General features: G+C 42.9%; 1 protein-coding gene across 1 annotated transcript in view; it reads left to right on the top strand.

Annotated features, from left to right (window-relative positions):
- Window positions 1–25,280, top strand: part of FBXL7 (F-box and leucine rich repeat protein 7) — a 414,974-nt gene that overhangs the window by 89,808 nt on the left and 299,886 nt on the right. Inside the window, exon 2 of the mRNA XM_024741743.1 lies at window positions 24,425–24,514. Coding sequence (XP_024597511.1) covers window positions 24,425–24,514 — 90 coding nt within the window. The remainder of the gene's footprint in view (window positions 1–24,424; window positions 24,515–25,280) is intronic.

Genomic DNA, 25,280 nt, shown 5'->3' with positions numbered 1-25,280 from the left:
CATTATTTCCCTATTAATTCTTTAAATCAGAAGGAATGGCTTTGGAAGCTGTCCTTAAAGAAACCTGGAAGACAGGGTACCTTCTGCTGGTAGTAGAGTCCGGCCAACATGTGGACCGAGTAGCTGTTTTTATTTTCTGAACATCCCTGTAGGGTTTCCCAAGCCAGCCTTGGGCGCAGCCAGCGAGTCCTCAGTGCTGTCGTCAGAGGTGATGATGCGCTGAAGAGATTCAGATGGCGGCTGTGGACCCTGCAGCCACGTGTTCAAGTGGCTTCTTCATCTGCTCTACAGCTAATGAATAGGACTGTGAAGAATTGGCTAAAACTGGATCCTCTGCGTTTAAAGAAGGAACCAAGATTGGTACTTCATTCACCATCCTGAGGCCATGCCATGTTTTTTTCTTAAAGGATTGATCTTTCTTTACAACATGTTTTAAGTGATCTTTGACCTTGAGAGACAACAGTGGGATATAGACATGGATGGAAGAGGCAAGTGGAGGGGAGGGAAGCCATTGAGTCCCAGATGGACCTGATCTCTAGGGTGAAGAGGAAAAATAAGAGCGTTTGGGAATCCCACAGGCATGGGGAGAGTGCCAAGAGGGAGACAGATGTGTATGGCAGGGACTGGAGTCTGCTTTCTGGTTGCTTCTTGGTGCAGGCACGATTCAGAGAACCTTCCATCTTCAACTGCTCAGACATGCAGGCTAGGCAACGTTTACCCTTCTGAACACTTGAGAAGATCATCTGGGTGTCATCTGTGACTGTTCCACCTGCCTCACCCTGACTGTCCAATCACAAATTCCTGGTGTTTCTACTGGACTCACATCTCTCAAATCCGTTCATCTCTCTGCACCCACCACTGCTACTTTCAGTAGCGTCTTTCTAAGCAGTCTCACTGCCTCCAGTTGTACCCTCTTTGGTCCATTCTCCACATGGCTATGCAGTCTACCTTTCTGCACCTGATATGCCCCTCTGCTTGTTCAAACCCTTCAAAGGGGCCTCACTGCCCCCTGGATGTAGTTCAGTTTTCCCGCCAGAATCTGTGAGATTTCCAGATGACCATCTCCCACCTCCTTCCTTTCCTTCACCTTCTCTGGCCCTGCTAGATTATCTGTGGTTCCTGAATGCTCAGTGTTCTCTTTTGCATCTGGATCCTTCACTCTGCTTGGGATGTGCACTCACCATTATCTAAATTTCCAGATCACCTTATTCCCCCAGCCAAGTCTGAACTGGGTGGACATACGGTGAACTCCGGAGCACCTTGTCTTTATTCCTGGCATTTGTAGAGATGATTATGTTTCTTGGGTTAGTGCTTCATGACCTGTAAATGTCTTGAGAGCAGAGAGGCTGTTGCTCTTAGGTCCCCAGCTCCTAATGTCTGGTCGTTAAAGCAGGGACCAAGTCAATATCTGTTGTATAAAGTAATGAGTCAGATAGCTTTGTTTGGGGAAATGCTTCTAGTTAACAGTGATATTATTGTTTTACTTCCTGCCTTTTTTCCCATTTGTCTTTACAGCATGAAGAATTCTGTAAAGAAGGCCGATTTTTAATTGTGTGAGCGAGTTTTGGACCACATTGACCACAGCTTGCCCTTTTTATTCCCTTAGTATGCCAAAGACTCAAATATGGTTTTCCTGAGGCTCAGTGTCTCCCCTGACCTCAATGATTGAGACACCATTTTTTCCACAAGTAGAAGCAGGTTGTGATAGCTCTTGGTTAAGACTGGAGAATTGGTACTTCCCTGGTAGTCCAGTAACTTCCCTGGCAGTTAAGACTGTGCGCTCCCAATGCAGGGGGTGTGGGATCGATCCCTGGTCAGGGAGCTAGATCCTGCATGCTGCAACTAAGACCCTGCGCAGCCGAAAAACAAACATACAGACAAACAAACAAAAAGACCGGAGACTTTTACAGGTCATGGGGCAAGCCATTAAAGTGCAAGTTTCACCTTAAAAAATGGAAATAATTTCCTTTTTTAGGACTAAGACAAAGGGGGAAGCTCAGAGTAGTGGAAGCCTTAGCAGTAGACCAGAGTTGACTCTGGAAGTGTCAGCTTCCATTTCTCTCTCCACTTGGCAGGTCCAGGAGCTCAATGACATCAGTTCTCTTTGCCCCAGACCTTGTAATGTGAGTCTTGAGATTCGTCTTGAGAAATGAGATTGGCCCCATACTTAGCCATCTGCCTGCTGTGGAAGGAGGGCCCTCTGAAGGCCACTGCACTGGAGGCATCTCAGAGATTCATAGAAATATTTGGACTCAGTGGGTGCTCATTGACCGCCTACTGTGTCCATGCTCAGAGGAAATTGGGGCTCAGAGAACCTAAATTGCTTAGCTAGAAAATTCTAGAACTTGGACTAGACTCTAGGTCTTCTTTCTGTTCATCCTCTGCTCCAATTTGCTATCGTCCACCCTCCAAGCTTCATAATTATCCTTTTAATTTATGGTGGTGCAGGATTACAGAGAAAAGGTGGGCCTGGTTCTGCTCTGGGATGGCATTGCACCGTGACCCTGGGGAAGCTAAACTTCTCTGCTCTGATTCTCTTACCTTGGGAATGACGATAATACGGCTTGGTTCATAAGCTTGTTGTGAAGATTAAATTCGATTTTGTATATAAAATCCCTAGTACACTGTCTGAAACCATCACAGATATTCTTTCCTCCTATGTCTAGAATGCCTAAAATCCACACTATTTAGCCATTTAATTTCAGGCTCCTCATGTAAAATATGGCTACCCCTGAAAGCTTTGTGGTAATGGTGTATTATTCGCCCCTGCATATGTTTTATAGTAACTAATTTGGAGACCTCAGTCATCAGAGGGAAGAGAACATCTGTGTACCCATCTAGTCCAAGCCCTTAGTCTTTGTGTTTTTGCTTTCTACATAGATTAAAAAACTGAAATTCTATTAAGTGAAGAAAGTCAGACAAAGACAAATATTGTATGATATCGCTTACATGTGGAATCTAAAAAAGAGATACAAATGAACTTATTTACAAAACAGAAACAGACCCACAGACATAGAAAACAAACTTATGGTTACCAAAGGGGAAGGTGGGGGGAAGGCATAATTTAGGAGTTTGGGATTAAAATATATACACTACTGTATATAAAATAGGTAAACAACAAGGACCTGCTATATAGCACAGGGACCTATACTCAGTATCGTGTAATAACCTATAATGGAAAAGAACCTGAAAAAGAAAAGATGGGAATATGAGTAATATATATATGTATAACTGAATCACTTTGCTATACACTTGAAACTAACACACTGTAAATTAACTATAATTTTTAAAAAACCCTGAAATTCTACTCCTAACATTTAGCTCAGCTTAACCACATGGAAGGAAAAAAATGTATCAGTGAGAGATTATTTTATTATTTGGAGAAATTTACAACGAATGCTGTACTTACTTCACATTTTAGCCTAGAGCTAAAAGTTTCTTTTGTACTTGAAAAGGAAAAAGAAAAAGAATGCTGATGAATGACAGACTCCAGGATAAAATACGCATATTCAAACCCAAGGGAAGTGTCTTCCACATTATACTGCTGCTTGAGTATAATTTTCTTGAATGCTGGGAAGTATTCGAGGATAAGCGGTCAAACCATTCTCCTTATAGGACAACAATACAAGCAAACATTTGACATTTTAGAGCCTTTCAAATGAAAAATGACTGACTGGAGACTAGTCAGCTGCCCTAGAATCTAGCTGGTGAACATTTGCTTACCATTGTGTTCCCTTATGTGGCCCTTCCTCTCTCCCACTTCCTCCAAATACTTCCGTCACTTGCCTCTTCTTTGGAAATAAGCAGACCTTAGTCTTTCTGTGCTCTGCGTGGAATTCTCATTAAGTTTTCTGACACAAAGATTTAGATTAGAAATTAATAAGCCGATTTTCCCAAGAGTTATGTGAGAAGTTAAACAGCATAGGAGAGGGACATAAAGATGTACAGCTTTTGTTGTTGTTTATTTAATTAGTATAACAAATATTTTTATGCTTATTGGAGGTTTGTGAATTTTCTCTCTTTAGGCTAAATATATGTTACTTCTCTAAACATGTTCGTTGGTAGCTCACTATGACACCATATGCTGTAGAGAAGAATTCAGTATGTGGGACTCTATCTTGGGCACCATCCAATGAAGTTTAGTTACTTCATGCTGATCACCAACGTTTTGGTGTAATCCCCAAGAAATGTTTATAATTAGGTCGAACCATGTCAAATGGTTGATTTTTGACTCTTTTTTTCCCCTACAAAAATGGTGGGTTTTTTTGTAACTTAATATTAAAGATCCAGTCTACTCATTCTTTTTCCTTAAGCTAAATTATGTTGTCTGATGCCATAATATGTTTTATATACATAAGACACTTAATATTTAGCTGTTGATGGGATAGTGGGCCTGGAGTTGATTTAGTGAGACTGATTAGGTAGGTTGTAAGGCATTTGCGTCCACCTCTGCACCATGCAATGGACATAAAACATCATGAGGCTGGGGGCTTCCCTGGTGGCGCAGTGGTTGAGAGTCCGCCTGCCGATGCAGGGGACACGGGTTCGTGCCCGGGTCCCAGAAGATCCCACATGACGCGGAGCAGTTGGGCCCGTGAGCCATGGCCGCTGAGCCTGCGCGTCTGGAGCCTGTGCTCCGCAACGGAAGAGGCCACAACAGTGAGAGACCGGGACTGGAGTCTGTGAGAGACCTGCGTACCGCAAAAACAAAAAAAAAACAAAAAAAACAAAAAAAACAAAAAAAAGAAAAAAAAAACATCCTGAGGCTGAGATGGCTGAGCTGGAGGTTTAATGTTTTGGTTGTATATAAAGGGAGGACATATTATGGGTCAAAGAGGTGAAGAATTTCGTAAGGCATTTGAAAAGTAAACAGTTGAAAAGGTTAAAAGTGTATCTGTTCTGATCTTGGGAGGTCAAGCCAGTGAACTTAACATCCACTCTTTGAAATGGCGTTTCTAGTCCTTCCTTGGCGTTGAAGGAGGTAGATTTTGCACGAAGGATGGGACTGCTCATAAGCCATCACCAGACAGTCTATATTCCTAATGCATATAATTCAGAGACAGGAACAGTAGCGTGGATTGCCATTCCCAGCTCACACTGGGGATGGAGAGGAACGGTGCAGTGCATCTGTGGGCTCTGCCTTGGATAAAGAAGCTGAGGATGGGCTTAAGGGACCCAAAGAGACTGATGCTTGAGAAGGGGCAGGTCCAAAATAGAGACTCACGGGTGGCCGTGGACATGTTCCAGAATTCCGGTTTTCAGAATTTTAGACCAACCGTAATAGCCTGTACTGTGGCACACTGTGTATTCCAGCTGCTGCTGACAAAAATGCCAGACTCTCTTTTGCATATTACAAAAGTTCTCGATTGCAACAGAAATGCTGTGTCTCTCCTCTAATTCTCTGCGTCCATCTGCATCGCTAACTTTAGTTACTTGGTTTTTCTCCTGCACCAATGTGCACACACGAATGTAGAGTCTTGGTCAGTCTTTACGTTTAAAAAATAAACCTGCACGTGACAAAGCAGTCCACTGTGACCTTCTTGTTTTCATCTCCCATTTTCTAGAGCATTGTCTAGAAAGTAGACTAAAGCAGTAAACGTTTCCTGAGGCAGTGTATGAGAGGCTATGATCCCAGGGTGTGTTAAGAAGATGGGAACGTCTTCTATCTTCAGTGCAGTAAGAAAGTCTACATAAAAACAAATTGGTATATTCCCGTGATGGCTGTAAGTATCCGTTGTGATTATTACATTTTAAATGCCAAATGACTGTAGATGGTACCAAGTGGGGAGGGGTCCCCGAGACCTGGGGAAGGCTGTTGTGGAAGAGTTGATAATAGATAAGGGTCATGTTTCGGAAGGGAAGAGACGCCATTCTAGGCTAGCAAAAGCATGAAAACAAGGCATGAAGTGAGTTTGGGGAGTTACAGGCAGATCCAATTGGCCAATACAGGGACAAAAGAACCACTTAGAGAGACCTAGTCTGAATCCTTTATACAGATTATTACTGCAAAATAAGTTGGACAAAGTGCTGATCTAGGACCTTAATTCTGAAGTATCGATTTACACTCTTGGAACATTATTAATGGGCAGCATTTACCGAGCGCTTACTATGGGCCAAGCATAGAACTAGGTGCTTTGAAGGTATTGATTCACCACTCTGGGACCTCATTTGATAAATAAGGCTACTGAGACAGAATTAAGCATCTTTTCAAAGTCAAGGAGGTGATAAATGCCAAAGGGATTCATATCCAAGTGCACTGATTCCTGCCTTTGGGCTTTTCCCCAAGAGCCTGTAATAAAAATCTAAGGGAATAAAGTGTGGTGACCAAGGTCACTAATGCCTGATGCTTCCGTTTGCAAGCTTTGGGAAGGTTACACAATCTACGCCTTAGGTTTCTTGTGTGCACCATGGGGATAGTAACACGGGTCCTGTCTCACAGGGTGGCCGTGAGGATTTAGTAGAATAACGAGATGTCAGAACATGCTCGGTAGGGGCTGGCTGCCATGAGAGAGTGGGGAGTGCTCAGCCCTAATCTTCCTGCAGGATAGAAGAAGCAATAGAGGCTCACAAATATGAACTGTTTGTTCAAGTACAAAGTTGGGATTAGAATGAAGCCCTCTTGTCTGTAAGAACAAGGGGTCTTGTCTCAACCCCTGCTAAATCAGGATGTGTGGTCATGCCAAAATGGCTGAGGATTGCTTTTGAAGTAATAAGAAAAAGACATTTTAAGGTCAATTCTGATGCCTGTGGATGAACAAATCATTTAATTTTGTGTAATAGGAAGATACGTGTATGTTTGTGTGTACAGAGTGCTTGTTTTGTTTTGTTTCTAAATAGGCAACTAATTATTCAGAAGTAGTCACTAATTCTTTACTTCTGTATTTTTAAATGTGTTTCCCTACATTAAAATAAAGATGGATTGAACTTTCAAATACTCACAAAATTTTATACACGATATATTGCTATTCCTAAATGACTTTTGTGTGCTGAATTTATTCAACAACATACAAACAGTCTTGATGATTATCCGTTATCTCAAAATCCCTTTTTGATGGCCCTCCTTGATTTCAGAGACACCAAGAAATCAGGCTCCAGGGGCAAGGCCAGCCCCTCTGCTGGCCTGGCGACCCTACCCATCCAGTGGCAAGAGAGGGTTGGGCTGGAGGTGGGCAAAGCTGCTGAGGCTAAATATCTGACTTCCCTTGCAGCACAGGAGCAAGGGAGAGTGACCAGACTCCCATTCTAGATGCTGACTAAGTTCCACGCAGAGATGAGAATGTCAAGGGCTGCCCTGGTAAATGCCCAGGCCTTGGTACCAGTGTCTACTCAGGTGCATCATCTCTAGGATCTTACTCTCACTCTCTCCTCAGGGAGAAAAGGGTCACTTCCTCTCAGCACCCACCCTCTCTTCCTACTGCATCCCAAGGCTCTCATCCACTAAGCAGAATCAGAAGGGCAGTGCATGCATGGACCTTCCCCTACCCCCATCCCAGCAATGTGGGTACAGATTTCCCCCTAACAGGGCCAGCTCCTTGAGTTTTCTGCCCTGTGTTCAAAAGGGCCCCATGCTCTGCTGTTGCCCTCTTGAAATTCCTAATCCTTTTTTTTTTTTGGCTGCACCGCACAGCCTTTGGGATCTTAGTTCCCCACCAGAGATTGAACCCGCGCCCCCTGCAGTGGAAGCTCCGAGTCTTAACCACTGGACCGCCAGGGAAGTCCCAATCATTTCTTTTTCTTTTTTTTTTTTTTGGCGGTACGCAGGCCTCTCACTGTTGTGGCCTCTCCCATTGTGGAGCACAGGCTCCGGACGCGCAGGCTCAGCGGCCATGGCTCACGGGCCCAGCCGCTCCGCGGCACGTGGGATCTTCCCGGACCGGGGCACGAACCCGTGTCCCCTGCATCGGCAGGCGGACTCTCAACCACTGCGCCACCAGGGAAGCCCCCAATCATTTCTTAATAAGGGCCCTACATTTTCGGTTTGCACTGGGGCCCACAGACTATGTAGCCAGCCAGTCCTGCCCCTTAACATGCTCCTTGACTTTCGTCTATTTACTTTCAAAGACAAGTTCAAGGATACAGTGGGTAAGAAAGGAGCAGACTGCTTCTGTTAATTTAAGGAGAAGTGGACTTGCTGGGATAAAAAGGTTTAAATCGTATCAAGGCTTTTTGATGTGCATGTTGCCAGATACTTTAAAGTACTTGTATCTATTTATTCTTGCAGCCAGGCAATGGATATTCTCACTCAAACCATTTTGCAAATGCATGGAGTATAAGTGGTATCTTTTTGTTTTGTTTTGTCTCTTTACCAGCAAGTTAGACTATGTTTCAAATTCTGTTACACCATTTGTGTTTCTTTGGTGAATAGCCTGTTGTCATCTTTTCCCAGCTTATATGCTAGTCTTAGTGTCTTTCAAGTGATTCGTATGAGTTCTTTGGAGAATAAAGACATTTGCCCCTTGTGATTTTTTTCCCCCAAAGGGTTGTTTGGCTTCAGTTACATTTGTTGCTATTTGTTTATTTTTCTTATACGAAGTTTGAAATTTTTATATGGTTGAATGTCCTGATAATTTTCTTTGTACTTTCTTCTGTTGGTTTTAGGTTAATAGACTTATAACCTTCTAGAAATTTGATAAATATTTAGTTCTGTTTTCTTTTGAATTTATATCTTGTGAGTTTTATACTTTGTTTTTTTGAGTAAGATGAGGATATGATTTTTAAAAAAATAGTACCTAGTTGTCCCAGTACCAGTTATTATTTCTTCCTTCTTCACAGATTTTCAGGGTTACTTTCCTGTCTTCACTGTTTATATACGAATTTATCTCTGGGCTCTCCATTTTGTTGCACTGGTATTTCTGATTTAATTGGTGTACCTTTATATGCCATAAATGGTATAGGACTGGTCCATTTCAAAATCCTTGCAAGTTTTGCACACATTTAATTATTACACCATTTATGGATATGATTGGATATTTCACCATATCCAAACGGTAAAATAAAAGCATAATAAACTTGCCTTCAAAAATATTGCAATATACAAAGCAACATTTTAAAAAAATCAGCATTGTTTCCTTCCTGTCAAATGCTGTAAATAAATGAAACCTTCTTTTAATGGCAAATACTGTGGTAAATCAAAGCACAGACTAATGAATTCAGATTAAGTTCTGTGGTCTTCAGACACTTGCCAGCCTTCAAAAGAAAGAGTAGGGCTTCCCTGGTGGCGCAGTGGTTGAGAGTCCGCCTGCCGATGCAGGGGACGCGGGTTCGTGCCCCGGTCCGGGAGGATCCCACGTGCCGCGGAGCGGCTGGGCCCGTGAGCCATGGCCGCTGAGCCTGCGCGTCCGGAGCCTGTGCTCCGCAACGGGAGAGGCCACAGCGGTGAGAGGTCCGCGAACAACAACAAAAAAAAGAAAGACAAAAGCAAAAAAGCAAAAAGAAAGTAAAATGGGGACTTTTCAAAAAGAATGAAAAAAGCATCCCCTTTCTCTACCTCCAAATAATTTTATTTTCTGGTCTATTCTCAGGTATCTGTTTTTCTCTTAACCACTGTCAGATTTAAGTAGTTTTTCTATGGATTTAAAGTGTACAAGTGGCATTTCTTTTAAATGTTCAACATTCAGACTCTTTACTAAATCATTGTCTCATATCGATCTATGTTAAATTTATTTTTCTGGACTTGATTCTTTGTATTTTGAAAACTTGCTAGTTGTATAATTTGGATAAACTAAAAAGGCAAAGTCTGTGTTTACCTGATAGTATTACCTTGTTCATTCAACAGGTCTGTATCGAGGGTCTACAAGCAGCTGGCACTGTGGGTAGCAGTGATCTCCACAGACAGAGTCCTTCTCTGGGGAACCCTCAGGGCGCATTCTGGGAGGAGGGCAGTTGCTCCTGTCATACAGAGTCTCATGGGCCGTAGTAGAGAGTTTGGGCTTAAGCCAGAACCCAATGGGAAACTGTTAGGGGGTTTAAACTGGGCTGGTGATACGATCCGGTGATGTGCCTATCACTGTCTATGACACCTCAAGAAGATGGGGAAGGAGGGGTAAAAAGGGCTGGGGGAAGAGAGGGCAAAATATTTAATGCCATCTCTTGACTGTAAAAGATAGAAATCTGGAGGCAGGCAAGATTATTCTGCCTGTCTCACACCATACATCCGAAAACATTTCCTTAGCTATCATCACACTGAGAAAAACAATACCGTCACAAATGCCTGAAATGTTTACGTTTTATTTAAATAAGTGAAGGCCCTGTAAGTTGCATTCCACCAAAGTCTTTATGAACGCACTGCTATCATAAACATCCCCTAGAATTTCCATCAGGGTTCCACAAAAGGTATTCGGTTTTTAGGCTGAGTATAATAATTTTACAAGAAGGTGAATGAAGAAGGGCCTGGAGTGGCGGAAGACATTGATCCACAGCTTGAAATGTCAGATCCCCGCCACCTGTTCTTCCTTCGGACAAAATGGGAGAGTCAGAATGTCCCTGTCACCTTCACGGATGAGGCGATGCCTTTGTTCTAGAAGAATTTGAGACGAGAATTCTAGGGAATTTTACAGTTATTAATCAAGTATCTGTACATCCAGAAAGAGAATGAAGTAAAGGAACAACAGCTGTTCGTGGAGTATTTGATCTACTTTGGCTAAAAGGCAAAGCTGTTATATTTTCAAAAGAGAGGAGAGATTAGATCCTAAGTTGCTATATTCAAGAACTATTCCAGTTTCAGGCAAGATTTATTTTGCTTAACGTGTCTCGTTTTATAGAAGCCAGACCTTTCGCTTCACTGGCCCCTGCAAACCTTAAGTTAGGTGATGACCGCAATTTATATGATAAAAGGGCTATAAATGCAGAATTTAGGGAGAGCGATTTTTTTTCAACGCATAAAGCTTTGAAAAATACAACACAGATTGTAGGTGGAAGCTGAATTAAACTTTTTAAAAGAAGAAAGACCTACCAAGTCATCTGTTCGTTGCCCAGAGCAAATTAAACTATTTCACAGGGTCTGGAAGCCTTATCAAATTTATCGTGTGGCTATATATACAGCTTCTTATTTTTACTTGGTTGTGCTTTTTTAAAAGTTATAGTTCATCACTGTTAAAATAATTACTTTATGCTTATTCCACCTTTCACAGAGTCAGTCTTTTCACGTAGAAAAAATACCTTTAGGACGATCTTTTTTTTTTTCTTTCTTTTTTTTTGGCTGCACCAAGTGGCCTGCAGGATCCTAGTTCCCGGACCAGGGATAGAAACCAGGCCCTTGCACTGAAAACGCAGAGTCCTAACCACTGGACTGCCAGGGAATTCCCAATTTTTTTTCTTGAATTCTAAGTTTTATCTTTGGTAAGCATACATTTCTGCAGTTCCAACATTGATCACCAGGTGCAGCAGACAGACTCTTCCTTTGTTCCTTATTGGTTCACATAACAGAAATCCAGTAGCAGGGTGAGTGTCAGGACCTATTCGAACTGGTTTATGTCTTGGGGATGTTCTTACCTGATTTCTTTCTGTCTTTACGCTTTGCTGCATGCATCTTCATGGTAAGGTGGACGCTCCTTTTTGATACACTATGGTTGGTAACAACTCCTAGGGTTATAATCCAGAGAGAGAGAGCACCGTTTCCCCACCATTGACAACTTTGGCCATTTAACTGCCCCTCTCTATCTGCCTAGTCAATCACTGGTCAGTGAGGATGGGTTCATGTTGATTGGCTTAGGACAGGCAGAGCTCCCTGCTGGAGACAGAGGTGAATTCACTGTCACCCAATCATGAGAGAGCTACACAGAGGCAGGGGGATGGAATGGATTCAGGGTGGGGGCAGTCACTGCACTCAGTGTACTGCTTTGGCCTCTCCTCCCTTCCAGTTCTGATTTAGAAGGATTCTGGCTATCTGTGAAGTACTCTGTTGCTGCCATTCATATTTTCTCAGTTGCTTTGTGCTCAGAGATCCCTATTGGCAGGAATGGTTACCTCTCCTCCTATCAAATAGAATGGTGGCTTCCCACTGTGGTTCCAAGGGAACCTTCTCTCCCAACCCAAGGAAGGTGGAAGAGATGTAGGAGGAGAATAATGACACTCTTAGGGAGCATGGCAGGTAATAAAATTGGGTCTTTCATTTGGGCATGAAGAAAGATCACACTGGACATGCAAGGTCAGAAGTCACACGCCCAACGGGAAGACATGGCAGTGAAATAACCCAGGAAATTTTTATATATAAGTTTATATATATATATATATATATATAAATTTCTTTTCAGTTCAGGAAGGAGGAAGTTGATTAACAACTCTAGCTCTTCCACATGACCTTTAACTTTTAGGGTCCTGGTTTGTGGTTGTAAAGTGGTTTTTAGTTTTGCTAGAGGGCTGGTAACTTTTTTTTTTTTTTTGCAGTACGCGGGCCTCTCACTGTTGTGGCCTCTCCCGTTGCGGAGCACAGGCTCCGGACACGCAGGCCCAGCGGCCATGGCTCACGGGCCCAGCCGCTCTGCGGCATGTGGGATCCTCCCGGACCGGGGCACAAACCCGCGTGCCCTGCATCGGCAGGCGGACTTTCAACCACTGCGCCACCAGGGAAGCCCTAAGGGTTGGTAACTTTTTGAGTCAGGGAGGAATAGAGAATGTGGGAGTCGAAAGGGATCTTGAAGAGGACCTCCTCCGATATTCCTCTCCCCGGTCTGATATGCTGCACTGATTGTTGCTGAAAAGTCTTGAGTGGCTTCAGGACCACCCAGCTAGTCAGGGAGTAAGTGTGGATCTGAGCGGATGAATTCTGGTTTCTTCACTTAAGTGATTTCTTAACGGTATTTAGTGCCTTGTGTCTTCTCTGTGGCAGGAAAACCTGCTGTTGTAATCTTCTTTGCCAAGCAGGGCTGTTTGGATCTCTCTTAATTCCCTTTACAGAATTTTGACAATAGATTTCTGCTCATGACTTTCTAATAAATGGGCCGTGTGGGATGGGAAACATAATAAGATCCTAAGATTGTCTTGTATTAAATAAGATTAAGATCTGAAATGTATAGCCCTTTTTTTCCCCTTTCACCGTTGGTAGACTTACTGCTTATGTGTGAAAGGAGGCGAGTCAATGCCTTTTAAGATTTATTATTCAGAATTTCCACGAATTTGGATAGATCATCACAGACAATTAAGGTAAACACAAGTAAACATGCTTTGTATAAAATCCCTAAAATCAATGAGTGGCTATAGGGTGCAAAGGTCTGTAATTGTCTGGGTTTGGGTCACCTAAAGCCACAAAATATTGCTGCCTGTCCCTTTACGACACTTTCTGTTGGAAGATGAAGTTGGTATTTTCTCCACTCTTTCCCTGTCCTCCATGTCCTGCAGTAACGTAACCTCTGTCGCCGAGATGGCTTGATGATGGAATTGTGTTGGACATGGTGTCCGGCACACGGGATGTTGAATGAATGAGTGCGTGGATCAAGAAGAGGCACCTACGACTTTGTCACTTGAGCCCCCTGATGCCAGGAAACAAGCGTGTGTCTTTGAATTTGCCCTCAGATCCTGCTGAAACAGCCTTGAACTTCAGAAAGAACCTTGTCTTTCCCTGCCCATCTGGATTAAGCCAAGCACGGTCTTCTCATGATCTTTGGGACGTAGCAATCCTTCAGAACTTTGGAGGAAAATCATTGGTTCAAATTGTAGTGAGGCTGTTACTAGCATGAAACTGTCTTGTGAATGACTTACGGTGTGATGGAAATTCTTGTGCTGACGCACTACCCTTTAGCCTGTCCATGGTCTGATCCTCTCATTACTCTGCTCAGAAACCCAGCTGTGAAGCACCATCTGTCAGCAGCGGCAGTATCATCCGTCTTAGTGTCAGCTGACATCTGTGTTAACTCTGGAGGAATTGCCTGAAGGCCGTTTTAGGTGGGTGTGACGCTCGGGGGGAGCAGGCTCCGCCTTGGTGCCTTTTGTGAAATACTGCCTGGCCTTTTCAACTTAAAACCACCCGTGATGGAGTGCCAAGTGCTTGCTTTTTCGCGTGCTGGAAGACTCTTTTAGGTCTTCTGCATTCCATGATACATTAAACCTTATGGCTAATCTTCCTTCTCCTCTCATAATACTGCCATGCAGTGAGACTTGAGTAAATGCTCAGATGATAGACTCAGGGTAGGATTTTCTGCTTTCTGCTTCATTCTGCAGAAAATGGCGTTGGGGAATCTACTGGGTTGAATCTACTGGGTCCTCCCCCTTCCTTCCTGAAACATCAGAATGTGACGTTATTTGGAAATAGGGTCGTTGCAGGTGTAATTATTAAGATGAGGGCACACTGGAGTAGGGTGGGCCCTTCATTCCATAAGGCTGGCGTCCTTCCAAGAAGGGATACAGAGTCACATAGAAGGAAGATGGCCATTTGATGACAGGCAGAGGTTGGAGGTACGCTGCCACAAACCAAGGAATGCCAAGGATTGCTGACAACTGCCAGAAGCCAAGAGAGATTCTTGGCATGGAGGAGATTCTCTCTAGAGCCCTTGGAGGGAGCACGGCCCTGCTGGCACCTCGATTTCAGACTTCTAGCTTCCAAGACTGTGAGACAATACACTTCTCTTGTTTTAAGCCATCCAGGTAGTGGTAATTTGTTACAGCAGCCCTAGGAAGCTAATACAGAGTACTATACAGTATGTCGTCACCGGGGATCTGTATGAATTTTGTTAAGCTCTGTTTTGCATGCTCAACACATAACCATTATGTAAAGACTAACTTTTGGAGTAACATAGATATAACTGGTGCCCGTAAGGAAGGGATAGTGCTTTTTAGGAAATATTACGAGAACAGGGCTATCTCATTAGGAGTAAATTTCCAGTTTACTCACTCAGTCAGTCCTTCAGTCCTATGCCAATTCATTCAACACACGTGTACTGATTGACCATAATATGCCAAGCACAGTGCTTGCTTTGGAGAGTAGAGCAGTGAACAAAATAGGTATGGAATCTACCCTTGTGAAGTTGAGAATCCAGTGGAGAAGAAAGACATGAGTTTGTTTATAATCAACCTACATATTTTTTAACATCATTATAAAAGAAAAAAGTCACGCTAAAAAGCGATGAAATTTTGTGAATCATTTAGTATTTGGGAATATCACTTAGTGATCCTATTTAAAAACTTAAACCTACTGCATTTATGTTCAATTCTGTTTCTGTGTCTGTGTTTTATATCCTCACCCAGTATAGACGGTCTTGTTTTTTCTACTGCTAATCATAATCCTTCACATGCAGTAGGTTTAGCATGTAGTTGCTGAATTAAATTGAATTATTGATTAAGAATAAAAGTAGGGAGGATGGTTAATAATAGCTAACATCTATTAAGTATCTATTATATATATGCCTTATAGAATTGACCTCTTTTTTTTTTGCGGTATGCGGGTCTCTCGCTGCTGTGGCCTCTCCCGTTGCGGAGCACAGGCTCCGGACGCGCAGGCTCAGCGGCCATGGCTCACGGGCCCAGCCGCTCCGCGGCATGTGGGATCTTCCCGGACCGGGGCCCGAACTCGTGTCCCCTGCATCGGCAGGCGGGCTCTCAACCACTGCACCACCGGGGAAGCCCTAGAGTTGACCTCATTTTATTCTCATAGGTGTTTCTATGAGTTTATATTTCCCAGTACACCACCAGAAAGTAGAAAAACTTCCTCCACCTCAACCAGCTAGTTAGTGGCAAAGCCAAGATGTGGGCCCAAGCAGTGGGCAGTCAGGCTCCACGCCCTGGGCCGCACCTCCGGCTTTAGTAACACTTGCAGCCATCCTGCTGCCTTCCATGGATTCGTTTAAGAGGACTGTGTCGGAATCATGTGCCTTCCTTCTTTTTCTTTTTACTAATCACAGACTCTGGGAGTAATGCAGAAAAGATTGGCTTTAATTCACATTTTTGTCTAAGAAAATCTTCTTTCCTCACCAGGGTAAAAAGAGCGTGACACTAGAATGTGGAATGATTGCTGATCACTTAAATCATTTCTATTTAATTCTTTCTCTCTTTAGCCTTTGGCTTATAAGCTAATGTCACTTAAATGACTAGATACCCTGCAGGGTCATGTGTGGTTAAGCCCAGCCTTGCATTTCACGTCATGGTTTCACTTGTGTGGTGTTGGAGCGGGGAATTCCGCTCCTGTGCTGTCTGCCTTGAGGCCGAAGCTCTTGCCTTTCCTAGAGAGAATGTGGACCATCCCCAGGAAGAGGGCAAAGGGGACGTCCCCAGGCCTCTCCTGGCTGTCCAGCTCCAATCAAAGCCCCACGGGCTTTGGAAGAGCCAAGCTTTGTGCAGCAGGTGTGTGTTTGGGTCTCAAAGCCCTGTGCTGCTCCATTAGCGTCTGTGATGTGGGCTGGTTGGCAGCCCATCCTGGAAGCTGCTGCAGGATTGTAAGTAAATGGCTCCAGAGGAGCTGCTGACTCAGCCGTGGGGTTGTCCCTATTCCTCTCCTGGAAGAACTCTGTGTACTTTGTTCGCCTGCTCCAGCCGCAGCCCTCAGGATCTGATTTCAGCTGGAAACAAGCAGCTCTAGAAGTTTCAAAGTTAAAAACCACAAGTATTGAATCCAGCACTCTGTCATGGCAGCATCATTCACAGTAGCTACAAGGTGGAAACACCCCAAGTGGCCATCAATATACCCCCCAAAGTGGTACATACACACAATGGAATACTATTCACCCATTAAAAGGAATGAAGTACTGATACAGGCTACAATCTGGATGAACCTTTGAAAACATGATACGTACAAAAAGCCAGACACAAAAGGATGAAGATTGTATGATTCCATTTATATGAAATCTCTAGAATAAGCTTATTTGTAGAGATGGAAAGCAGGTTAGAGGTTACCAAGGGCTGGAGGACAGAGGAATGGGGAGTTACTGGGTAATTGTACAGAATTTCTGTGTCAGGTCATGGAAAAGTTTGTAAACAGTAGTGGTGGGTGTACAACACTCTGAATGTAATGGATGCCACTGAATTGTACATGAAAAAATAGTTAAGATGGCAAATTTTATGTTATATATGTTTTTAAAATAATGAAAAAAATGCCAGCACCCTGAACCAGATCTTGCATCTCTCAGCAATGAGCTAAATGTCGAAAAGCATCCTTGGCTTTTCTCAGGCTGGACATAAACCTATGAGAACTGTGGCCTTGCAGGGGAAGGGCCCAGCACACGGGCAGGGTGAAGGAAATGCTCAGTTAACGGGTCTTGTTTCCTGTTTCTGCCTGGACTGCCCCCCAGTTACAGCATGTGTGGCCTGCTCAGTGGCCCTGAGGTCACTTGTTAGGTGCTTTGGAAACTGGAGTAAAGAAAGTTCCAGTTAAGACATTAAATGGCTTGAAAGGGAAAAAAAAAATCAAAACATGACTGAGAGTTCTCTATTTCCTTTCCTTTCCTTTCTTCTTCTTGTCCTCCTGAGACTGTATTTCCAATCTTCACCAGGAAAGAACAAAAAATGGAGAAGCAAAGCAAAGGACATCATCTACTATTCTTCACTCACAGTAAAGTGAGGCAGGGGCTCAGGACTTGATTCCTCCTCGTTTCACTCTAGTTCAGCGTCTCCAACTCTGAAGAACTCATCTATTAAATCCCCGCTGGCCTGCAAGAGCTAATACGTGTTCACAGTATGTGTTGAGTTTCTTTCCAAAAACTAATATGCACCTGGGCCAGGGATTAATCCAGATCATTTTTTGAGGTAACTAATATTATTATTCTGTATATACAGACATTTGAACTGTGGATCAAAGAAGATAAGAAACTATCTCAAGATAACAGTCAGGAAAGTAACAGTGAATTCAACACACAAACATGACCCACTGCTCCCGTGATCTAATTCTGAGATACAGAAAAAAAAAAAAAAAAGAGAAACTCTCTTTCCTTTGGTGTGGACATTTAATATTAAAGCAGACTCTTATGGTGTACCGGCAGCCACTTGGAAACAAGGTGCGGGAGAGAAACAGGAAATAAGGGGCTAAGGCCCTCACCACGTGGCTCCACGTGCTCCTTTGTAGATTTCCTCTCCGAGGTCTGTGGCTGAAATCTGCAGGAATGAGTTCAGTGCATATAGTCTGGAATTGATAAAGGGAATCAATTTTGCAAGGGATTTCTTGGACTCTTTAAGAATGTTAGAAATCATAGGACCCCACTGATTCATTTTTTTGTTACGTCTTGATTGATCTTTTGTGTTTTCCCCTTTACCTTCCTCATGTTATCAATAAATAACAACAGAATGTCTGACTGTCTTGTTTTAAACATCTGCATTTGCACAGTCAGCCTGGGCACTGGGAAAGAGAAGAGAGAAGAAACTTAGTGTTGCAATTTTATATATGGGGATTTTTATATTAGAAGAGACTTAAAATCCTATTCTAATAGGATCCCCATTTAATGAACATTCTCCTCTTCAGACATTGGGAAAACCTGTCACCCTCTAACAGAAAGCCTGAAGGAATCAGTGAGTGGAAGCACATCCTTCTGCTAACATTCCCGGGTTAACAGTGTGCCCCAAGTGACCGACATGATTGACCCGCCAACTAATTTGTCCATACAGTGGTTCACATTTACACGTGTGTATGTTCACCTGTTAACAGACAATGCTTACCAACTTCAGTGCATTATTAGTCTTTGCTTGCTTTGGTATTTGTATATTTGATACCTAATTGTTTGTTCAATTGCCCTCATTTGGGCCTCTAGCCTCCACTTGGGAGGAAATTCAATAAAAAGCCAAATTTTACTGTACCAAATCCAGCAGACACAGTTTGGATATGCTAACAACTCCTAATGAGGGTTTTGGCCATTGGTCAAATAAACTTTCATGTAGCAGTTGGATAGAAAGCAGAATTGCCAACTTTGTTTATGCTTGAGGGATTTTTTACTGGATCTATAAGGCATGTAGAATTTATATGCGTATGTAATATTCACTTACTATTATATAATAGTAAAATAATAATTAGTGTTTTAAATTTCATTTCTTGTTTCCTGATACAAATTGAACTGTGATAAAGGTGTCGATAGTAAACACTCATGGTGGACTCTGGCCGGGACCGGATGTGATTGAATGCTTTACAGCCCCTAGCTCATAGCAACCTCTCCCACGCTGAAAGGTGGCGGTACAGTTCCCCTATTCTTAGTAGAGAAAATAGGTAGTTGGTTTTGTTTGTTTGTTTTTATCCATGTTTTATGGATGAAGGCAGTGAAGCTCAGAGAGTTTGAGAGATCTTCTCCCGGGCATGGTGCATGGAAGTGGTAAACATGGATTTTAAACTCCCGTGGGTCTGACGTCGTGATGGACAGTTGTACGTGTCAGCTTGGCCAGGCTGCAGTACCCAGCCGTGGACTCAGACGCTAATCTAGGTGTTGCTGTGAAGGTGTTTTGTGAATGTGGTGAACACCTGCAATGGTTGACATTAAGGAGACTACTTTCGATGGTTACTGTCGACTGGACCGTGGGCCTTCAATCACTTGAAGGTCTTAAAAGCAAAATGTGAGATTTACTGGAAAAGAAGGAGTTCTGCCTCGAGGCTGCAGCATTAACTCCTTCCTGAGTTTCCATCCTGCTGGCCTGCCTACCCTACAGATTTCCAACTTGTCAGTTTCAACTATCCTGTTAGCCAATTCCTTTAAATCCCTTTCTGACTCTGTATCTATATATATATTATATGTGTTGATATTATATATATATCTTACATATATGCATATATGAATAACCCTATGTATATATATTTATAGAAATAATGCCATAATTTTCCCTGGTCATTACATGTATCCTGATAGGAGATATTTACACATCTCCTATCAGTTCTGTTTCTCTGGAGAAGGACATCAAAGCCTGGGCACCATGACACCCATTTGCAAAAAGTGAAAGAGGTTTCCATCTCCACATTACAGGAGATGAACCAAGATTCAGAGTTTGAGAGACTTGCTCATAGATACGCATGTGGCTTGGAGATGGTAGAGCTGGGGTTTGAAGCCAGAGACTCCAGAGATAGTGCTCGAAACACTCGAACCCAAATCACTCCGATTGCATGAGAAGTGGGCAGCCGTGATGGATACAGGACAGGGCGGCTGATGTCTATTAATCACTTGTGTGTGTGACGGTCACCGCGCTGAGCACTTTGCCTGGTCCTCCTGGGTTCTTGGTACAGCTTCCTGTGGAGGTCAAGGCATCGGTCACCAGGAGAAGCTCCTGGCTGCTTCTCAGACCATATGGCAGGTCTGAATCACCTGGAGGGCATGTGGAAACATAGGTGGCTGAGCCCTCCCCCACCCCCGCCCCGTTTCCCATTTAAGGGCAGGGGAGATGAAGCTCTGCCTTTTGTAGTGGAGCTGTCACAGATATATTTTGAAACCAGCGCACCTCAGTTCTTGCTGGTATTAGTGTTTTCTCAGGTCTGGCTGTGCTTCCCCTGCAGCCCTCCGTGGTGATCAGCTCTTGTTCTGGCTGTAGAAGCATCACATCCGCTAAGCTGACTCCCCTAGGCGGGTTCCCAGCAGACGCTCCTCTGCTTGGGGTCCTGTCGCTGCCACAAGGGATCCCAGGCGACTCCAGGAAGTCGCACCTCTGGAGCTCCCTGAGTCCAGCCAGATTACCCTGCAGCCTGACGTGGCCTTGCGTCTGGTTGGTGCTGGGGTGTCTAAGGGTGATGATCTCCGGTGTGCTAATTATAGGGAGCGAGGTGACAGCACCCCTTTGTGCCCAGAGCTGCTCTTTATCTAACACACTGCCCCCTCTCTCAGAGGAAGCCCAGAGAGAGAAACAGGATGCAGTCTGGGTATGTCTTACCTGTGCTTCCCTTTTGCCTGGTCCTTTCCAGTTATTTCCCTAGGCTGGGCTTCCTGCCCTATCTTCCCACCACCTCCCTCTGGTCTGGATTTCCCTTATATAAAACTCCAGCATCTAATCTGACAGGTCTGGCCCTTGATTTGCTAAAGGAGGTGAGATATGTTGGCAGTCCCTTCCTAAGATAATAACTTAGCTTACAGAAACATTGTCACACAACAGATTTGTTTTTGACTATTAGAAACCAAGTATCCCCTTGTTCTTTCCTTCTGAGTTCCTCCTGTGACAGTTCTTCTGTAAGTGCCCCCTCTCCTCCTGCCCACAACACACACACCTTTTCCCTTTCCACTTGAACTCACTGGGGAGATGGTTATGCTTCCAGAAGCAAGGCAGAAGAGAAGAGCATATTAATAGTATCCAAAATATGAAACCCACTATACTAAGATTTATTGAGTATTTTCTAAATGCACTCTTCTAAGTGATATATCTGCATTATTTTATGTAATCTCACCCCACCCTGTTTATAGCTGAAAACACTAAAGCATCGAGGGGTTTTATCATTTGCTCAATACTAGTAAGTGGCAAATCCAGGTATAAACCCCGGCCTCCTGACTCTAGATCCTACACCCTACCCACTTAAGTGAACGTGAAAGCTGGTTACAAGCTGTGAAACCAGATTTAATACAAGATTATATGTAGTTGATCCTCACTATTTGTGGATCCCATATTTTCAGATTTGCCTACTAGCTGAAATTTATTTGTAACCCCAGAAGGGGACTCGCGATGCTTTCATGGTCATCCTCGGATGTGCACAGAGGGTGAAGAATTTGAGTGGCCGGGCGTGCAGGATCCCAGCTGAGGTCGAACAAGGCTGACTTCTTGTTTCAGCTCTCATCCTGCAAGTAAAGGTCCTTATAGTCTCTGCAGCGCCACGTGTTTCACATTTTTATGTTTTTATTGGTGAATTCACGATTTGAAATGTGTAATGCTGAAGAACTAGGTGTCTAGTGTTCCTAAGTGCGGGAAGGCTGTGATAGGCTTTACCTGTGTTAGGTCAGCTTCCTTTAGGCTTGAGTCGCAGTGCTGTCGGCCTTGAGTTCAATGTTAATGTATGAACAATATATATTAAGTAAGGTGTCTATTTTCTTTTCTTTTTTTAAATTTTTTTAATCTTATATTGGAGCATAGCTGATTAACAATGTTGTGTTAGTTTCAGGTGTACAGCAAATTGATTCAGTTATACATATACATGTATCTATTCTTTTTCAAATTCTTTTCCCATTTAGGTTATTACAGAATACTGAGCAGAGTTCCGTGTGCTATACAGTAGGTCCTTGTGGGTTATCTAATTTAAATATAGCAGTGTGTACATGTCAATCCCAGACTCCAGGGTGTGTTTTAAAACACGCATAAAACAAGTTTACATATTGATGGGTTGACAACAATGTGATCAGAGGCTCACAGACACCTAATCCTGTGTTTCCCCTCAGAGCAATGATTCCCTGTTGTTAATTCAGTGTTTACAGAGACTTCATGGAACTTAACAAGAATGGACTGTATCGATCTCTCTGTTACCTTGCTTTCCTTAATTAGTTGATTCATTAAATACTCAGGCATTTAAAAATGCTTTACTTATCAAAAGGCATACATTCTTAATGGAGGTGATATCACCCCCAAGGGGACAAAAGTTGGTTCTTGGGGTGGAGGGGAGTGAAAATCTTACTCTTTTTATATAAAAAGCAGATATATATATACACACACAGTACCTAACAAATCTGTAGGACATCTGTGGTATTACAATTTCAGTTGGAGGGTGATAAGGAAAAATGTCTACAAAAGTTTCCTTGGAGGGAGGGCAATCATGAAACAAAGGTTGAGACACACAGTTGTAGGGCACAGTGTATAATACGATGAAGCATCTAAAGTATTTACTAGACTATGTGCTCAGTGTTAGCTATTTATTAGAAAAATCATTAATAACAGTATTTGTTTCCCCAATCTTCTTCCCTTTCTTCACAGACCAGCATTTCCTGTACTGCAGATCGTGGTCTTCTGAGGGATCTGCCCACACATTTTCAGATCTGTCTGAAATTTGTTGTTTTCTTTTGTGCTTTAATTTTTATGATGATCTTAAAGATGATGCTTGCATACCGGTCCTCTCTGTAGCAGAGTCCTCCCACAAGACTTCATTGCCCAAGTTTGCACCTGGCTTTTAAGGAGGGAGCTCTCCTTCAGTGGTTATAGGTCAATAAGGAATAAAAGAAGAGCAGACTGAAAGCGCGTGAATGATATAGTCAGAGCAAGTGAGGGCCAACTGACGTGCACCCTGTTGTAGCACCCTGTAATCTCACCCCACTCCATGCAGGTTACCAAGGGCATGGACACTGGCTTAGCCTGTCCAGGTTGCTACAACAAAATACCGTAGACTAGGTGGCTTATAACAACAGATATTTCATTCTCACAGTTTTGGAGGCTGAAAAGTTTGAGATCAACGTGTCTGGTGAGGACCTGCTTCCTGGTTCGTAGACAGCCATCTTTTCCCTGTGTCCTCATGGTAGAAGGGGCAAGGGAGCTCTCTGGGGTCTCTTCAATAAGGGCACTAATCCCATTGATGAGGGCTCCACCCTTATGACCTAATCACCTCCAAAGGCTAATCACCTCCTAATACCATGGATGGCATTGGGGATTAGGTTTTAAGATATGAGTTTTAGGGAACATAAACATTCAGCCTGTAGCAGGTACCATGGGGATCATCTTAGAATGCTGTCCACCATGGTCATTGGCACTTCCCTCCCGAGGCAGTGAGTGTGGTTCATATTTGTAGACTTTCATGTGCATTTGCAGAATGTCTGCAATATTAATGTATATGTTCAAATTAAAATTTAGAAGAGTAGAAACTCAGTTGTGAGCTGAGGTGAGGTTATTTAGACCAGGATTTCTCAACTTCAGCAAATTGATGTTCTGGGCTGCATAATTCTTTCTTATGAGGTGCCGTTGTATGTGTTGTAAGATATGGAGCAGCATCCCTGGCCTCTACCCACTAGAACCCAGTAGCACACCTTCCCCAGTTGTGACAATTAAAAATACCACCAGTCATTACCAGATGTCCACTTGAGGGAGAGGCACCCCCATTTGAGAAGTCCTGCATTAGAAAAACATAGTGGGTTTTTTTTGTTTGTTTGTTTGGTTTTAATGAAGAACCCATTAAAGCAGGGAATTTGTTTTTTAAGGTGATGCAGCTGTTTGGAGCCAGCAGGCTCTTGCTCCTTGGCTAATGCCTCATTCTTAGATTTTTCTTTATCCTTTATTAGGAAACGTATAGTTTATAGTTGCAAAGAAAAACTTACTACCGTAGATGTGTTTCCCACATGGACTCTCTTATCCACATGTATGCCAAAACAAGATTACGTTATCATATTTGACTATGTTTTATAATCTTGTCTGAATTTATAGTCAAGCCATATTATAATAGGGCTTTAGTTCTACTATGACTTGGGTCAGATATTTCCCAAAAGATATTTAATGCCTAAGGCAAGGAACCTAATGAACTCCTTTCTTGGTATTATGGCTTCTTTCTTGGAAACAAGTGACATGGCTTGGTAAGGGATGGAGTGAAAGGCACGGTCCAGTTCTGAAATTACAAAACTCAAAAGCTGCTCATTCCTGTTTTCTCTAGGCAAAGGCAGCTCAAGCATCTCATCCGACGTGAGTTCAAGTACAGATCACACGCCGACCCAAGCCCAGAAGAATGTGGCTACCAGTGAAGGTAGGCATCTGCTCTTCATTATCTCTTGCCCTCTGGTCACAGTGCTGGCTGTATTTGGAAGACACGTAAAAGGTGTGAGTTTCAGTTTTGTTCTACTGAGTGGAAGCATATGAGACTCTTAAACATGAGAAAGCCAAGGTTTTCCCAGGTTTCTTTTTTGTTGCATTGCTGTCACCATCTACTAAAGTTGTTTTGATGTGGTTTAAGGTAAATGCTGTTATTTTGTGAAAATATAACAGGCAGACTTTTGGGAAGTGTTTATGAATGACATATCTTGTTTTTCAGTATGAAAAACATTATGATTGTAAAATCTTTATGCTGCAGTTGAAAGTTCCTGCAAGAACTTTCAAAATAGGCACACCTGGAATTCAGGATTTTGATAGTGGGAAGGTCATAGTCATGGGATTTGTAGAACTTGAACTATTCCCACTACCTGGGGAGTAGGAAAAGAGGTTTGTTTGATTCTTTAAAGAGTAAGTGAAAAGTCCTGCTTGTCAGAACAAAGATTGGTTGCACTGATATTCTTGATAAAGAATTTGACTATATGTAGTAGCACATGTTGGAATTTAATTGCTTCCCAATAGTTGAGAAGCTTTTCAGTTATTACTTACTCGTTCGAGTGTGGAAATCATTGTTTCTATTGTAGTTATTTAGTGGAAAGTTGACACAATTATGGAATCGGCTCCTTTTATTTTAAGGTGAAACACATTTAAATGACTTCTTTTCTGAAGAAGAGTTCTTTCTAAACGCATTGTTGAATGAAGGT

This window comes from Neophocaena asiaeorientalis, unplaced genomic scaffold (assembly GCF_003031525.2).
Source record: "Neophocaena asiaeorientalis asiaeorientalis breed wild unplaced genomic scaffold, Neophocaena_asiaeorientalis_V1.1 scaffold10, whole genome shotgun sequence".
Classification (NCBI taxonomy): domain Eukaryota; kingdom Metazoa; phylum Chordata; class Mammalia; order Artiodactyla; family Phocoenidae; genus Neophocaena; species Neophocaena asiaeorientalis.
Note: the sequence above shows the minus strand (reverse complement) of the source record. Positions and strands in the feature narration are given on the sequence as shown.